This window comes from Peromyscus californicus, unplaced genomic scaffold (genome assembly GCF_007827085.1).
Source record: "Peromyscus californicus insignis strain IS unplaced genomic scaffold, ASM782708v3 Scaffold_4__1_contigs__length_199733344, whole genome shotgun sequence".
Taxonomy (NCBI): domain Eukaryota; kingdom Metazoa; phylum Chordata; class Mammalia; order Rodentia; family Cricetidae; genus Peromyscus; species Peromyscus californicus.
In genome coordinates, this window is record NW_026294562.1 from 51,541,635 (window position 1) to 51,557,160 (window position 15,526).

At 54.9% G+C, this 15,526-nt stretch overlaps 1 protein-coding gene across 7 annotated transcripts in view; it reads right to left on the minus strand.

The window, feature by feature from the left end:
• Positions 1 to 15,526, minus strand: part of Syt7 (synaptotagmin 7) — a 61,977-nt gene that overhangs the window by 8,149 nt on the left and 38,302 nt on the right. For 5 of the 7 annotated variants that reach the window (XM_052713420.1, XM_052713424.1, XM_052713421.1 and 2 more), the window contains 4 exons: positions 13,349 to 13,471; positions 8,085 to 8,220; positions 4,260 to 4,530; positions 68 to 237 (listed from right to left, as the gene is read on the minus strand). In XM_052713420.1, coding sequence (XP_052569380.1) covers positions 68 to 237; positions 4,260 to 4,530; positions 8,085 to 8,220; positions 13,349 to 13,471 — 700 coding nt within the window. The remainder of the gene's footprint in view (positions 1 to 67; positions 238 to 4,259; positions 4,531 to 8,084; positions 8,221 to 13,348; positions 13,472 to 15,526) is intronic. The other 2 variants (XM_052713426.1, XM_052713425.1) reach the window with 1 other exon arrangement.

Genomic DNA, 15,526 nt, shown 5'->3' on the forward strand with positions numbered 1-15,526 from the left:
AATGGTCAGGGACCCTCTGCCAACCCTGACCCCATTGCTCCGGTTAGAGGACTGCAGGGGACCTTACACTCCCATCGCTGCATGGCTTCAGATCCTTCCAGAAGGTCTGCATCTGGGTCAGGTCCACCTTGTTGAGAGGGATGGACACCTCCCCAATGGGGTCATTGCGGCTGAAACGGTCGTAGTCCAGGACCTGGAGGTAGAGGACCCTCTGCACCACTTTCTCATAGGGAAAACCTGCCGTGGGGGCAGATAAACAAGGTGAGGAGGGTTGTCACAGCAACAAGAACAGACACTGGGATGGAGGGAAGGGAGGATGAAGAGGGAAGAAAGGAGGGAAGAGAGGAAGGGGAGGCAGAAAGGAGGCCCTGTGAGCGGGGCTAGCCCTATGTCCTCTGTCAGCAGCCTAGGCCAGGGGGGTCACAGCTGACTGCAGTAGCACTTTCTGAAGTGCCAGCAAGAACTCTGTCCCATGTGTCCCGACAGACCGGGAAACAGGCTCAGATGGTTTACATGACAATCCCAGGGCCAACAGGAAGACCAAGGCTATTAATGTGCTCATTGCTTGTGTGTCCATTTCCGGTCTCGTCAGTGCCCCCCCTTGCACTCTGGAGCAAGTCTGGGCAAGTTGGCTCTGCCTGATCTAGAAAGACAGGAGAGGGAGACTAGAAAGGTGCCTGTGAGAACAGCCCAGCTTCGGGGACTCTGCTTTCTCTTCACTTCCTCCCCGGGCATTAGCCTGTCTATCTGCTCTTCCTGAACAGACCCCATGATGGGTATCCAAGCCAGCAGCAACTCTTGCCCAACAGCCACGAGAGTGTCCAAACCGCCCTTCCTGCTCCCAAGTTTCTTCCCATGGTCCATTCTCAACACTGTGGCTGGATTGATTTTTTTTAAAAATAGCCAGCATGCCACAGCCCGCTCCTTTTAACATCTCAGTGCACTCAGAAGGAAAGCCAGTCCACCTCGGTGTCTAGTCCTTCCGAAGTGTGGCCCCAGTGTCTTTCCACTGTGGGCTGGTACCCACCCTTCCCTCTGCGCCCAGGCTCCATTCCTAGACTTTCCCCCTGATCCTGGCTCTGCCGGCATCAGGACCTAACCTGTGAGCCCCCATCATGCCTGCTCCAGCCAATTCTAACCTGTGAGCCCCCATCATGCCTGCTCCAGCCAATTCTAACCTGTGAGCCCCCATCATGCCTGCTCCAGCCAATTCTAACCTGTGAGCCCCCATCATGCCTGCTCCAGCCAATTCTCAACTTTCACATCTAGGTTCTCTTTCCTGGCATCCCAGATGGGTGGGCTGCCCTGTAACACACTCCATCACTTTCCTTCCTTGGCTCTGGGGCAAGCCCAAACAGACTTATCCACCTGTCTCCTCCATTATCTCATGGTTTGCCTGTCAGGCCAGGGTAGGCATTTGATATTTTAAAATTACATTTATGTCTGTGCATGTGTGAATGTGTTTATGTGTGTGTGCATGCACTCATGTGACGACACATGGGTGTGCATGTACCACAGTGCGAGTGTGGAAGTCAGAAGACAAGTTGGCGGGGATCGGTTCCCTCTTCCCACCGTGGGGATCCTGAGGATCAACAAAGGTTGTTAGACTTGGCATCAAGCACCTTACCTGCTGAGCCACCACTGACCCAGATAAATATTCATTAAGAGAATAAAGCCTTTCATCCCAGCACTCAGGAGGCAGAGCCAAGCGGATCTCTGCGAGTTCGAGGCCAGCCTGGTCTGCAGAGCGAGATCCAGGACAGGCACCAAAACTATACAGAGAAACCCTGTCTCGAAAAACCAAAAAGAGAGGAGAGAGAGAATAAAGAATTGGGGGCTGGGGAGGTGGCTCAGTGGGTAACAGCACTTGCCACACAAGCATGAGGACCTGAGTTTGAATCCCCAGCACCCATGTAAAGTCTGGGTGTGGTGGGGGGTACTGTAACCCCAGCACTGGGGGAACTGGGGCTTGGGCAGAGACAGGTGGATTCCTGAAGCTTGCTGTCCAGCTCCTCCAGCCAACTGGTGAGCTCCAGGTTCAACAAGAGACTGTCTCAAAAAAATAAGGTGGATGTGTCTGGAGAGATGGTTCAGCAGTTGAGAGTTAGTTCTGTTTTTGCAGAGGACCAAAGTTCAGTTCCTAGTACCCATGTCAGGTTGCTCATAACCTCTTCTGGCCTCCACAGGCCCCTCACACACGAGGGTTTTTGCTCATGTCAATACACACAAATGCACATAAAATATTTTCTTTAAAAAAATGGTCAAGAGCAATTGAAGAAGACACTGAAGGTTGACATCTGCCTTCCACATGCATTCATGCACACACACACACACACACACACACACACACACACACACACACACACAGAATAAATAATTGAATGGATGAATAAATGTGAGTGAGTTGGCCCGATGGAGTCATGGAGTGCTGGAGAGGCCAGAATGAAAGGAGAAAGGGAGAGGAGCAGGTCTGACCTCTGGGAAGTGCAGGGGACCTGGGACAGCACAGGACAGCCTAGAGGTGATGTGAGATACTGGAGTGTGAGCATGAAGAAGGGGACATGAGCCCCATCAGTTGGACTGGTGGAGATGAGCAGAGGGAAGAACACTAGAAGGTTCTTCACCTTTACTGAAGACACAAAAACCACAGAGAAGCCTGTGATGGAAGCAAAATCCGGAAGAGAATACCTCTGATTCATTCAGGCTCTCCCTTTCTACTTACTAAAGGAGAGTATCTTGCCCATTTTGAAGGCCCTGAAGGACTTTGCCCAGGGGATTCTTGGCATCTGTTTAGGTAAAATACATGAAGACAAGTGTCCTGGGAATATCAGTGGCTCCGCAAGGTCCCTGTGCCTAAATCAGTTTCTCTAACACCACATGAAACAGTCTCTCCTATATGGCAAAAACCTCACCCATCAGAACCTGTCTTGAATGGCTGGTTTTGAGGGATTTTTTTTTTCTCTGCACACCAAGGGGAGACCATGCAGGGCTCCCCCAGAACATGACTTAATTATTGTCACAGCTTTGTCCTTCATGAGACTAGAGTGATTGGAGAGCTGTATCAATTCCTCATTCTTTTCTGAACTCCCAGGATCCAGCTAAAAGTTGGTGGTGAGCAAATGCTTGTGTGAGAGACGAGGTCTGGGGCTCCGCCCCTAAGTCGTGATCACTCCTGTGTTAGCTATATATGCCTCCAGATGCCAAGTCTCTGGCTGGTTGGCCGTGCCATCTCTGACCTGGTGCCCATTCTGACCTGGGGAGGAGGATCCCAGGAACACAGAGGCACCTAGCACACTGTCGAGTCATGGAATGCACAGGTGCTGACAGGCTTGGATGCAGCTGGGGAAGAGTCCCTGGGACTAGAAGGCGAGGGCACTTCAAAGCATTGTAATTCCGCAGGGAATGATTTTCCCTGGCTGAATCAGGGAATATGGGGAAAGAATTAAGGCCTCCCATGGTAGGACCTGGGATAAGAACAGTCCCCTCCCTGCACACCCTGTGTCCTCAGACATGAGAGATAAAGAGTGACTTTGGAAGCCAGGGGCACATCCAGCTCAATGCCTCTCGGAGCCAGAAGGAATGGCTCCGAGATCTTGCGTGCCTCCCATGGTGGGAAGGGGTCAAAGGCCAGCAACAGACCATATCTTTGACATCTTCTGGATGTCAGGGCCTGCTCTAGGTGCTTTGAAAAGTTGCTAATTTGTTTAATTATCATTATTACCCTTATTTTATAACTGAAGACACCAAGGACCAGAGAGGTTAGGATCTTGCTTAATGCCACACAGCTAGTAAAAGAAAAAGCCGAGATTCCAGCTCAGACAGTCTAGAGCAAGGGGCTGATGGAGATGAAGATGAGGACAAAGGGAACAGTCCCAGAAGGTTCTGGCACTTCCACCAGATGCAAACGGGCCCTTCACATGGTTGCTCCAGAGCAATACACCTCTGAGTGCCATGAGCTGGGACCCTAGCCTGCACCAGTCAGTCTCCCTCCTCAGCCTATGACTGGCATGTTGACTTCCCTCACCTCTTAGGGCCAATCTCAGCTGGAGGTAAAGTGCATTGGGTTAACCAGGCATGTGTTTGCATGGAATTAGTGTGTGCAAGTATCTTACATGCATGTGTGTGCCCCTGCCTGTGTGTGCTTGTTCACACAGGCACCTGCAGGCATGGGTTTGTTCACATTGCTTGCCTGCAGCCACATGGGCGGGATGGGATCAGTGGGGGGGCAAGAGGCACACTGGGAATGGCACCAGTCTCACCTTCGAAGAGGAAGGTCTCATTCCAGTGTGGGTTCAGGTTCTTCCGCTTCACCTTGGTCTCCAGTTTGTGCTTCTTGTCAGGCAGCAGGTAGATCTTGACGAAGGGGTCACTGGTGCCGCTGAAATCCTTGGCTGGCAGCTCCTGGGCCTTCATGACTTTCACGGTGAGTGTGGACTCCTGGAAGTTGTAGCCAACGCTGAACTGGATGCGGCCCAGGTTTTCTCGGCTGCAGCCCTCATGGGCCTCATCCTCCTCGGAACCCGGAGACAGCTGCAATGGGAGAAGACGGAAAGTTGGTGGGGATTCTGCTTCCACCAGGCTCCTGGGCAGCATGACAGGGTCCATGACAGCAGGTCAAGCCAACTTCTCCTGGTCACAACGTGGCTGGCTGGGGTAGTGACCCGTCACATCTGTGGCCAGTGGAGGATGTCCAGGCTCTGAGAGTCCTGACTTAACCAGAAAGGGAGGGGAACTGGGCCAGGATGATTCTGTCTCCTAGACCCCAGAGCAGGAAACCCACATCCCCGCCTCCTCTTGAAGCCATAAGTCTGCTCAGCTCTAAGAGCCACCCTGAGCAGTTCTGGCTTCCCTCCCTCCTTTTCCAGCCCTGTGGACCCATGGGAGGCACAGCAGCTCTTACAAAGGAGGCTCTCTGGGGGTGGTGGATGATGCAGTTTACAAGATATGTTCAGGAGATGATGAGAAGCTGAGAGGCTTGCCAGGCTGTCCCCAGGGAGTCTGATTGAACCAGGCTGGGGTCCCTGGGCACTGAGGTTGGACCTCCAGGCTCTGCCTGTTCCCCATCTCCACCCCTCAGGACAGAGGCTTGGATAGGCATGGACAGCGGTGGATGGTCACAAGGAGGGACTGGGTGCCACATTTTCATGCCAACATAGAAAGGGGAGGAGCAATTGGGCTCTCTCAGTTGGATTACTGCTCACTAGGAATAAGGGAAGGCCTTCAGGTTCTACCCTGCCCAGTCAGGGGCCTTGCTGGCCTGGGTGTCTTGAGTCCACATTTCCGTTGGTAATAGGTGGGAGTCAAGAGCAGCCCCCGGGGAACTGTAGATGGGACAGAATGGTAGGCATTTGCTCTCTCTGCACACCCACTCCTTGGCTCCCCCCTGCTTCCTGGAGTGGCAACCCCAGCTTCTTAACACAGACTATCCCAGGTGACATAAGGCAGACAGGCACCTACCATGGCGAAGACACATCACCTTCTTACTGCCGGACCAGGCGGCTGTCACCCGCCTCTCACTGAGGAGACTGACTCAAAGAGGTTAAGTCACGTGTCCAAGCTTGCACAGCAGTAAGGACCCTCTGACTTCAAGCTCCACTCTTTCTACCAAAGCATGCCCAGGCCCCAAGTCATAGCAAGGCCCTCCCCATAGCCACCGTAAGCAAAGACCTGCCTGCACCAAGGAGAAGTGTCCAAGTCACATTGATGACGGTGAATACTGCACCCAGGCGAGTGGCCTGCCGCATGCCAACCCTTCCCTATGTCCCATGCTTGGCATCCTTTGTGCCTTCCTATATCCTAAGGCAGGCAGTAGTATGTTCAAAGTTTGCCTTGGAGAGCAGAGATATTAGGCCACTCACCTCAAGCCCCATGATTGACTGGCCAGTCAGAACCTGAAACCAGGTTTGTGGCCAGCAACAGTGGGTGCCTGGGCCCTGAACTTAGACCATAGTTTGAGTCTGACCCCTGTCTCCACCCAGCGGCTGAGGGGGAATTGTACCACTGAAATAGTGTGTGTGTGTATGTGTGTGTCTGTGTGAGACTGGGGTTCATATAGCCCAGGCTGGCCTCTAATTCTCTGTGTTGAAAAGCTGGCCTTGAACAGAAGCTGGTCTACTTGCCTCTGTCACCTGACTTCTGGGACATATGCCACCACATCTAGTTTTTAGGGTGCTAGGGAATCAATCCAACAGTGCTTCACGCATGTTAGGCAAGCACTCTACCAACTGAGCTACGTCCCTAGCCCATTGCTGGAGCTCCTGTCCATCCCCCAACAGCTCCGCCCACCCAGGATGCGGCTTTCCATGTTGAGCCCTCCACCCCCACATCTTCCTCAGCTCATAGCAGCCCTCCTCTTCCCCCAAACTTCGCTTTCTGAACCTGCAGGCTGGGGACCTTCGACTGCAGGGTTCCCAAGAGGCTGAATGGGTGCATGGCACAAGTAGGCAGAGCCAGCCAAGACTACCTGCACCCCAGTTCCCTCTCATGTTAGAGTTGTCTTAGGCCGCCATAAGTGTGGCCTAGGTTCCCTCCTACGTCCCCTCCACTCTTGGAGTGGCGGGGGGGGGGGGAACCTGGGTCATCTAGGTGGCCTCACTTTTGAAAGGGGCAGAGCCTCTGGACCCACTTGCTTAGCTTTCTCATTGCCCAGCCCTAAGCCCTAGTGAACAGGCCATTTCCATGGCAACCAAGTTGCCCAATCCCCCCCCCCCCCCCCCGCGCCCCCAGCCCCAAACCTCTGTCCCAAAAGTAAGCCTTAAAAGACATCAAGCCAGCCTGTGCCAGGCCCCATGTTCCCCAGTGGGGATGGCTCTGTCCATCTCTAGGTTTCTGACTCCTGGCCCTCAGCCTCTGCAGCCTGGTGTCTGAAGAGCACCATGGGGTGAGGTCACAGGACATAGTCTGTCCTGCTTATCTTTATGGTCACTGCTAACAGCAATGACCTTGCACTGGCAGAGGGCTGGGCAATCAGACTTACCCTCCCACCTCCAGGCATCTGTGGAGTACATGAGAGGGAGACCAGCTTGTACTTCCTTCCGCTGTTGAGTGTGCCAGCCTCTCCCTGAGGGCAGCAAGGGGCCAGCCAGCTGGCTGGGAAAGGGCTGTCCCTTCTGGGAACCTGACTACCAGGAAACAGCACCAATTAAGGGGCTGTGCGAGCAGGCAGGGTGGTCTGTGGTAATGGGCTGCCCAGAGCAGAAGACAGCCAGTCTACATACAAAGTTGGAGACAGGGCCCGTTGCAAAGGGCCAGGCCAGGGGTAACACAGACTCGGGGCTCCACCTCAGGCCTGGTGCCTGGGAAACTGAATCCTTATCCAGGTGACTTGTGTGACTCTGTGTGCATCTCGCTACTTGAGATAGGTCAGACTGGCAGGAAATTGTGGGTCTGGGTGGTTAGGGGTGGCTAGAACCCTGCCTCCACAGGAGGGGACCCAAGGAGTTCTGTTATGTCCAGTAGAAAGAGAAGTCCTGGGTTCCCACCATTCCTAGCCTCCCTTCAAGGGACTTCTGGCCCACCAGATCCTTAACTGGTTCTTGTCTGCTCACTTTCTATGCCTGTCAGCGGGCCACCCTCAGGGGATTAACCCAGCGTCTCTCTGGAAAGTTCAGGTAGCTGTGACATAATGTTACCACAAGGGGGTGTCATGCAAACTGCAGCCCCCCCGCGTGGTGAACCACCAAGACTGGGATCACAGGCCTGTCAGCAACAAAGAGCAACTGAGGTCACTGGTGGGCTACGAGACAGTCACCCTCGGGAGCTCCACCTTACACCTCTGCTCAAGGCACTGCCATTGGAGGGAAGAGACGTCTGCCTCAAGGCCACTACCGGACAGCCTCTCCTCCTAGGACATAAGAAGGTCTTGTATGGGTATAGGCTTTTCCTCAGTTCGGAAAAGGATCAAAGGAAGACAAATGAGGAAACTGAGGCATGGAAAGGCATTCTGATGCAAGAGTCGGGAAAAGAAACCAGGCCTCACTCAGTCAGCAAACACTGAGCAGCCATGGATCGTGCTGGGAATGAATAAGTCTCTGACTGAGTTGCCTACTTCTGGTCCCCCCACAGCCCACCCCCAATCTTCTCACCATGAGCATCTCGCTGGTGAGGGAGTTGACGAGATCCGAGACAGAGGACCGGGGCTCCGTTCTGCGGTCAGACTCATCGTGAGGCGTCTGGCCAGGCACTGGGGCTGTATTTACAGCCTTCCCTCCTGCAGGCAACCTGGAGGTTGGGGGCGGGAGGGATAGGTCCAATGAGCATGGCCTGCAGGTTGGACTGGGCTGGACTCCATGGGCCTGGGTGGCCACAGGATCTTCTCTGAGAACTCAGCCCTTGCCACCTCCTGTGGCCAGCAGGAGTGAAACCCTGGTTCACAGAAAGCCTGGTTTTCCCTGAAGACCCCCACTCAGGGCTCATCCTTCCTGAGCCTCTGCCTCAAGTGACTGGCTGAGCTGCCCTGTGGGGGCTGTTTAGGGGGAGCCTTCATCCCTCCCGTTACCCCTCTCCCGGCCCGAACTCCCCTCAGCTCTCTGACTTACATGGCTATTCTCTGAGCTTCTCTGCGCTGCAGAGACCTTCTCCACCTAGCCTGGAAAGGAACAGGCGCCAGGTGGCCTGTCCAGGTGTCTCTCCACGTCATTACCCTCTGCAAACACTCCACAGCCTCTCTCCCAGAGCCCCACCTGTGTTTGCTCAGCCTCAGCAGAGCCAAGGTGTTCTTCACCCTGTAGCCAAGGTGAGGCTGGGACCACTGTCCACATGGCTCTGTCTGGCAGTGTCTGCCATGACAGGCAGCTCTTTCGCTATCTCATGCAGTACTAGCCATGAGCTCGGAATCTGTACATTTGCCGTGTGGCTAATGTGAAGGAGTACTAACTGTGTGTGTGTGTGTGTGTGTGTGTGTGTGTGTGTGTGTGTGTTCGTATATGTATGTGCATGTGTGTGGAGGCCTTGACGTCTGTCATTCCTCAGGTGCTCTCTCTCTTGTTTTAGAAACAGGGTCTCTCACTAGTCTGTGGCTTGCAAAGGCTGGCTAACCAGTGAGGCCCAGGAAGCTGCCCGACTTCACGTCCCCAGCACAGGGGTTACAGACCCACCCTGCCCTGCTTTTCTTTTTCCGTAGGTTCTAGGGGCTCAAGTCCTTGTGCTTGTATGGCAAGTGTTTTACTGACTGAGCTATCACTCCAACCCTGAGCGTGGAAGTTTTAATCTGATTTAATACAAGCTCCTTTACAGGCTGAAGATGCAGCTCAGTAGTAAAGTGCTTGCTAATCCAACATTAATCAAGACCCTAGGTTCTGTTTCTAACACAACACACACACAGACAAAAAAAATGTGCCACGCCCATCAGCTTGAATAGCCATCTTTGGGTAAGGCACATGATAACCTCATGTGTCCCAGTCCCCACCGCGCTCCCCACGCGCACAAACACATTTGATGAGACTCTTACCCTGAGTCAGAGAAAGACAGGCCACCACCACCTAGCAGGCAACAATGTCCACACCCACTGCCATGCTGGTCCAGGGGGCTGGGATCTCTGGTTTAATAGCCAGATGATGAGCCCAGGCTCCATTCAGCCAGGACTTAGGAAGGGACAACTAAGACCCTGCCCAGGGACCAGGCTGGAATGTCTCATGAGGAGGAAGAGGTGGGGACAGGCAGTGAGGAAGAGATGGCGTAGGGCTTGGGGAAGGCTAAAATTAAACAGTTTTGAGAGCACAGAGCCACACAGGCTGAATACAAGCCACATCCCCTGGCACAGACCAGCTTGAAAGTACACGGGCGGCCACAGCAGGCAGATACAGACATGCTCAGAATATGCCAGGCCCTGGGGGAAGACACCAGGATCCAACAGCAGGGCGTGCACACAGACACACATACATACACGTAAAAATTCACACAAGCCCAACAGATACCTAGAGCAACAGGGAGAAGACGGCACAGGCAACGGGCAGGGCAGCCAGAGCCTCTGTGGTGACACACACAGCTGGAGGCACACTCAGATCCCCCAGAAGGGAAGATCCAGCCATGCGGAAGTGTGCGTGTGAATTGGAACAAATCGGAAGCAGGAAAGGCAGGTCATCAGGTGCCCTGTACACCTGCCGTGAGACCCTGGCCTTGCTCTGTAACACAGCCCGACACACCCGCCCACCTGCCTGCCCTCTCCCTGGGCACCCTAGAGGTTCGGACACGCCAGTGCACAGTGGCAGGCACACACGAGACCCCCCCCCCCAACACACACGACCACACACACGCACATGGACATGTGCTCGCACAGACAGGCACGGGGAGGAAGAGGAGACTGAAATAGCTGGAGAGGTAAAGTCAGGTTAAAAATAGAGCAGGAGAGGAGAGAGCGTGAGATTGACTGCTGAAGGTATGAGAAAGTCGGAGTTATTTTGGCCACACCACAGCGTCAGCATAGCTGCAAAGCAGCCTGGGAAAAGATGGTCAGCACCCCTGAAGCTGTCGGAGGTCACAGGATAGAGAGAGAGGCAGAGGGAGAGGCAGAGGGGCTGGTCACTGGCCCAGGGACACCCCTGTGAGGAGCAGATGGAGAAAGGAGATAGAGAGACAGAGAGACAGAGAGAGGAGAGGCTAAGAAAGGTTAGTCAGACGTGTGGGGAAGGCTGCTGGGTGGACAAGGGGACAAGGAGGAGCGTGGCGGCCGACAGGAGAGGCAGAGAGGAGGCGGGGGACACACAGAGGCGGAAGAAACATGGCGGCTTCGGAGGAGGCGAGCAATGGGGGTGGCCTGGTCCGCTCTGCCCCCCACTCGGGGTGGGGGTGGGGCCACGGTGGAAACCATTTGGATCCCAAGGAGCAAAGGTGAAATGCTGGAAGGATGGCTATGAACGCGCAGTGGGTGGTGTGGGAGGATGAGTGGGGCAGACGCAGCGAGGGTCTCCACCTCCCACCACGCCTATGCTCGAGAGTACCTTGAGGTCCATGCTGAGGCCTAGCGCCTGGGAGATCCTGGAAGGCGCCCTTCAGGAGCACCAAGAAATGCTGGGTGGGTTGGAGGCAGACTGCCCCTCACATTCCCTGTAGCTGGTTGGGTGCTCGTATTCTTTGTCTGGGCCCTGGAGTGGCTTCTCCTCCCCACAGAGCTCTGTGTCACAGGACCCTGCTGCTTAACAGGCCAAAGGGACTGAGCATTTCCTCCAACAGCAGTCAAGACGCCTGGTCAAGGGCTCAGCTGGGGTAGAGAGGGCATGCTTCAGTGGAAGGGACAGATGAGCCAGCCTGTGGCTGTAAGGCCCAAAGGTCAAAGGGTGGGTCCCTAAGGTGCTACCGCCTGGTGGAGGCACCTATGTAGGCCAAGCTATGGGACAGGGGCACCTGCTAGGGAAGAATCACTTGAGTCTGCAGCCCCTTGAAGCTGCCCACTCCTTGGAGACACCCCGAGAGCTGTGAGACATGAGTTTCAAATATGAGAGGGCATGAACAGGTGGGAATGGCATGTGTCCACTAGGAAGGTGGGACCAGGTGGTGGGGAGAGCCCAGGGCAGGCCTCCACCTCCATACCCACCTTTCCCAGGCAGGCAGAGGACAAGCTGATGTCATGATCAGAAGGGATGGGTGTACTAAAATATGGAGACCTGAGTGAGTGGCAAGGAGGTATAAATAGGCCGTTGGGTGAAAATGGAGCCGGTTAATTAACACATGGGTGATGTGAAATCTCGTTTCCAGCCTGCATCTGCTCCCTCACGCTTCACACCTTCCTCCCCAGCCCTCCCTGGCAAAGGGCTTGGGTTCTTAGCCGGCCTTCAGAGGGCTCCAGCCCCCCTGCATCCTCTTGTCCCTGGCCCCGCTCCTCTCCTCTCCTCGGGGCTCTCGGGCCTGCTTGGAGCCCATCTTTGAGACCCTGTGGCTTCTGTCAGACCCAGGTGGGTAGGGGGTGGCAGGCTCTGCTACTTCCCCAAACCCCGCTTTACATACACGGGCTCAGGGGCTGACACCAGTCGTGCCACCAAGGGAAAGAACAGGTCTCATCCTCCCCTCCTACTCTCTAGGGGTGTCTGACCCACTCAACATGCAGCATGGATTCAGGGTGGGAAGGAAAGAGAGGGCTGGTCTCCAGAAGCCACTGTGAGATAGCCAGTCAGCTGTCACACACAGCCTACCTCCCCTTCCCTACGCTACAAGTCCCTGGCAGCAGCCTGGGGCAGTCCCTTCCTGTCCCTAACAGCCTCTAATGAGCATCAGGGTTACCAGTCTAATCCTGATCTCTGCCCAGCTCACAGGATCTGACAAGTGCCCCAGCCCTTGGGCCCATTTCCTCATTAGATGCTTTGTGTGTTCCTCAGAGGTCACCCTACTCAATCCTTCATTTGACAGAGGCAGAGGCGGAAGCCTAGACAGGGTCTCTGACTTGTCTGAGGTCACAGCGTGAGGCGCCGGCTAAACCAGGGCTGGCCCACTTGCCCTTCCATAGGCTGCTGCGGGTCTCATGGGAAGCAGAACTGAGCACCAACAGACGTGAAGCCAGCCTAAGGCCAGGTCAAGGGAACAAGTAGGTAAGGACTCCACCTTTGGGAGTGCTAATAAACCCTGCAACCCTCCCTTCACCTATGAGCAGTGTCCACCCACTCCTTGACACAGAGGACAGCGGGAGGTGCTCCCCTGAACTCCAGGTGGCAGAGGCTAGGAGTTACAGCCTGTACTGCAGCCACCTAACTACTGCTAGTCTTCACAGGGCCCTGAGGTAGGCAACAGGAAGCCTGACAGAACCAGGCTTTGCTGTCAATGGTTGGCCCCACTTTCCATTCCTGGAGGCTGTGCTCAGGGACCACCCCTTCTGGTTCCTTCTGGTCACCAGGCCTCTCCCACTGCTCTTCACCCCAGACCCTCCCCACCAGGGGCTCCTCTTCCATGGCTGAATAGCACAACAGGCCCTGCAGGCCAGAGGGAGGTTGAGGTGGTGGGGATGAGGAAGAACAGGCTTATGCCATTCCCCAACATCGCCCCTCACTCACCAACCACCAGAGAAACAGGGATTTCTGGGTTGGGGAAGGGGGCAGAGATGAAAGATGGAGGGGCGGCAAAGGGAGGCAAGCAGGGAGATGGGCCCAGGAGTCTGGGCTTGCTCCAGGCCAGGACAAGCATGCTGGGAAGCAGGCTTGATCCAGAATGGTCCCAGGATGGTCCCTTCATCGACCCAAGGGACACCACTGAAGTGGTCAGGGGACAGGAGACCAGCTGGAGGACTTCTCCCCCCACTCCAGCATCTGCTGAAGACACCACCACCTCGTCCAGCAGTCGGGGCCGGGTGAGGCAGGTGGCCTCTCCGGGCCTCCTTCTCTGCTGCTGCTGCCGCCGCCGCCGCAGGCCTCGCTCGTGCTCGTACCTCTTGTCCCCCTGAGCGTTCTGGTTCTGCTGGGTTCCTGGGTTTTGCAGGTCAGGGATATTGGCAAAGTCATCCTGTTCCGAAAGCCCTAATACCAGGGATAGCACCACCATCCGGCCTTCCCTGCCCAGGATGGGCAGCCCACCAGCCGGGGTGAAAGGAGGCGGCCCCATGGACAGGGGCAAGGGTGAGGGGAGGAGAGAGACAGAAACAAAGAGAGAGAAGAGAAAAAGCGTAAGAAACTGGCCCTGGAGAAAAGAAACCAATCTTCAGAACTGTAAATAGTTGGAGAACTGAGGTGGGGGGGGGGGGAGGAGGAAAGGGGAGGGTCCAGCTGGCCTTGGGCCAAGAGTGGGAGTCTCTGGGGTAACATGGGAAAGGGGCTAGGCACAGGCCCGAGGACAGGACTTAGGTATCTGGGATAGTCCCCAGGGAACACACAGGCTGGAGAGTGGAGCAGAGAGGCCCTGGGCCCTGGTATCCCCAGCTGAAGTCACTCTGGTTGTCTGTTCCCTGGGAGAAGGGGGAGAGGCTCTCTCAATATCTTGTACAGGGCATACACCTGGGAGGTTCGGGACACAGGGGGAGCACTACAGAAACATCTGACATCCAACGGGCACTGTACACTGTGCTCAGGGATGCCCTTCCTAGATCTCGGGGTCATGGTCAACCAGATGTCCTTGAAGCCAGCTAAGTAGCTTCTTTCAAGCTTCCAGATATACAGCCCATCGTAGGAGAATTCCATTCTGTTCCTTCTGGGGTCCCAGGCATAGTGGGACCTCTCTCTTGTCCACTTCCCCAGAGAGTCAGAGAACGACCAGAGGCCTCCAGGACCTGCTCCGTGGAGGCCTTTCTGTGGAGAAGCAGTTCAGAAGGCACCAGGGAACAAAGGTGGAGAGTAAGTCCAGAAACTTGGCAAGGTCTGGGCATGCTTTGGCAGGGCTGCAGGGAGTCTGTGCCCGCAGTAGACACTGCTCTGAGGAAGGTGGGCAAAGCAGAATGGTGGGCAGGCATCCACAGGATGAGAGTGACTGGGAGAGGATGTGTGGGCAGCATCATGGGGTCTGAGGCCACACACCTTGAGTGTGGAGGCCTCCTCAGAGAACCACTGTGTGGAGCTTTCCTGGTGTCACAGGCACTTCCTGGGAGGAAATGCACATTCTGGTGGCTGTTCTCCCTCAAAGCCATCAAAGTCTGAGTTTGCAGGGGCTTTGTAGAGCTTGAGAGAACCTCTGTAGAGCCCATCAGAACAAAGAGTGGAAGAAGGATTCTCAGGACAGGCATGAAAGCATGCCTCAAGAAGGGCCAAGGGAAAGACAGGGAGACGGACCGACAGAATGTTCCAGAAGGGGGTGGACCTTAGGTCAGGAATTTATCACTTCAGGCACTGATGGAAGGCAAGTGCTTCTGTGATTACTCCCCAGGGAGACTGTCAAAATGGGAACTCAAGCCAGACACAGCATCTGGGATGAGGCATGCGGGCATAAGAGTTGTGGAAAATGGGGGACACCACCGGGGTCTGAGTGAGGGGATGAAGCTAAGCATGGAGGTGCCCTTTTTCTTCTGAGTCTTTGTCTTGGGCACACCAAGCTGACACTTGTGATGGCATCTACCTTTTGGGGCTCCACTCTCCCCTTCCCTCAGGCCGGATGCTGGCTTCTTTTGTTCCTGACTATCACTAATGTCTGAGTTGGTAAAATTCCATTTGGCTGTTCAGGAGCTAGTTGAGCTGGGGGAAGGCGAACCCAACGAAAACACGTGTTTTTTTTTTTTTTTTTTTTTTTTTTCCAGTTAATGCATTTTTCAGATACTGCTTTTGGTCTTCTTTAAAACCGAGCTGCTCCTCTGCATAAATACCCAGATTGTCATTCTCTGCAGCATCACAGACCACGAGGGCAAGGACGAGGAGCAGAGCTGGACTTGGGGGAGACAGACTGGTCTGGTTGGATGGGGTTGTACCTATAAGGCGGGAGTGCGTTCCTGCGGGACCTGGATGGCCCTCACATGTGGACTCTGGGGCCTCTGGATTAGGGTGAAAGACCCTCAGCAATACAGCAGGCAGCTAAACTGTAAGGCAGGGGTTGGCACCCCTCAGCCTATCAGTGGTTCTGTACAGTCCACAAGCTAGGGACGGTTTCTGTAATCTAGAAATATTAAGAGGAAAAAAGAAAACCTTAT